This window comes from Brachypodium distachyon, chromosome 3 (assembly GCF_000005505.3).
Source record: "Brachypodium distachyon strain Bd21 chromosome 3, Brachypodium_distachyon_v3.0, whole genome shotgun sequence".
Taxonomy (NCBI): Eukaryota; Viridiplantae; Streptophyta; class Magnoliopsida; order Poales; family Poaceae; genus Brachypodium; species Brachypodium distachyon.
In genome coordinates this window covers 48,661,755-48,663,663 of record NC_016133.3, presented here as the reverse complement: position 1 = coordinate 48,663,663, position 1,909 = coordinate 48,661,755, and the positions used below count along the sequence as shown (strand labels likewise).

The 1,909-nt window shown below is 49.4% G+C and overlaps 1 protein-coding gene across 1 annotated transcript; it reads left to right on the top strand.

The window, feature by feature from the left end:
• Window positions 1-319: 319 nt before the first annotated feature.
• Window positions 320-1,318, top strand: LOC100845716 (heavy metal-associated isoprenylated plant protein 47). The gene has a single exon (XM_003575197.4). The coding sequence runs from the start codon at window positions 461-463 to the stop codon at window positions 878-880; it is 420 nt and encodes a 139-aa protein (XP_003575245.1). The 5' UTR covers window positions 320-460; the 3' UTR covers window positions 881-1,318.
• Window positions 1,319-1,909: the final 591 nt, after the last annotated feature.

The window sequence follows — 1,909 nt, the reverse complement described above, 5'->3', positions numbered from 1 at the left end:
AATCTCCCAAGTTTATCACGAAATCGTCAAAACCTTGGAGCTGAAGGAGCACACTGGCTTGGCCACCAAGTTGGACACTTTGGAAATCAAAACCCACTGCACACTGCGCGCGTACTCTCCGCTGACCGCTTGGCCACTAGGCTAGCAGCGGGACAAGCAGTACTCCTTCGGACCTTCCTATCTAGCGCCCAGTTCGTTGGAATCTTTCGGACGCGGTTTCTTCCGCGTCAGAGGAAACAGGGGAAAGCGGAAGGACAAGACCAGAATAAAGCCAAGTCTTGTAAACAAGTGGCGCTCCCGGCTAGAGCACAAAGAGTAGCGCTCGCTTATAAAAAGGCCCGCGGCCTAGCAGGGGAGGACACACACTCTGCTTCTCACTTCTCACAGTCCCCAATTCTCAATTCTCACCACCCCCACTGGAATCAATCTCTCGGCAGTCGGCACACAGAAGCAGTCAGCAATGGCGGTGAAGCAGAAGATCGTGATCAAGGTGGAGATGGCGAGCGGCAGGTGCCGGTCCAAGGCGATGGCGCTGGTGGCGGCGACGCCGGGGGTGGACTCGGTGGCGCTGGCCGGGGACGGCAAGGACCAGGTGGTGGTGGTGGGCGAGGGCGTCGACTCCATCAACCTCACGAGCGCGCTGCGCAAGAAGGTCGGCCCCGCGGAGATCGTGCAGGTCGGCGAGGCCAAGAAGGAGGAGAAGAAGTCGGCAGATGCTGCCGCCGCGATCAACTACCCTGGCTACTGCTACTACCCGTACCACTACCCGCCGCAGACGGCGCTCGTCTACGAGCAGCACTACCCTGCCGCTGTCGCCGGCTACGGGCACGGGTACCCCCTGTACGCGGAGCCGGAGCGGGACAATTGCTCGATAATGTAGAACAAGCTGGTAGATTAGCACGTTATAATCCTTATACTTGCTGGTTTTTTGCAAGCCGTGTGGAGACGAGCGCCATCCCAATTTAACGGCGACTGCGAGTGAAGATTATGCATAGTCTGTTTGTTCTGTGATTTAGGAGTACTTGTGAGGCCTCCATGCGGGCTCTCGAGATTAATCGATCCTGAAGCAGTAGGCCGCGACAGACAAGCTTGAAGTTCATGTATGTTGAAACTGCAAAGGAGGCCAATTGGGGAAAGCATGTTGCTCCCAATAAGCAAAGCCATGCCTATGTGCCACTGTTAGGACTTGGCTTGGGAAGCATCAACGGTACAAATGTGTAGATTTCAAGTTTTCAAACATGGAATGTCTGAGATGATATTATTTTATCGAGAGTTTGTATAAGAGAGATTGGTACCTAATTATTTTTGCCGAAATTAATTACATTTCGAACAATTACATTCGTTATCTTGTGTACCTAGAAAAAGAAACCCATTCATGTTGCTCACTTCTTCTCCATTTCACTTCCTCTCCATTTCCACGGTTCAAACCCTCCTTTCGCCATACATACATGCGCGTTACTGCTGACCATTTGATCACGAGTAAAAATAATAAAAGAGTAAGAAAAATTAATGCAAGCCATTCCCTCGTACTCATATCTGTTATCGTGAAGACTAATAACCATTTGATCCTCACGATGGAATCTGTGTACAGAGCCGCAAGAACACCTAGGAAAAAGAGAATATCATCTTGTGAATTGGCCTAGTATTTGTGTACCTAAAGATAGTGGAGGATTAGGGATCTTGGACTTGATTGCAATGAATCAGAATACTCGAGGAGTCGAGGCTGAATAGGGTGAGCAAGAAATATTTACAAAGACACGTCTTGTTGCAACAAAAAAAAGGAATACCAAAGGATCACATTTTTGGCAAAGCTTGATGTGAGTGAATCATACGTAGTACTCCCTCCGTTTCTAAATGTACTAAAACAACGTCAAGTATTTAGGAACGGAGGGAGTACGTTTTAGTACAT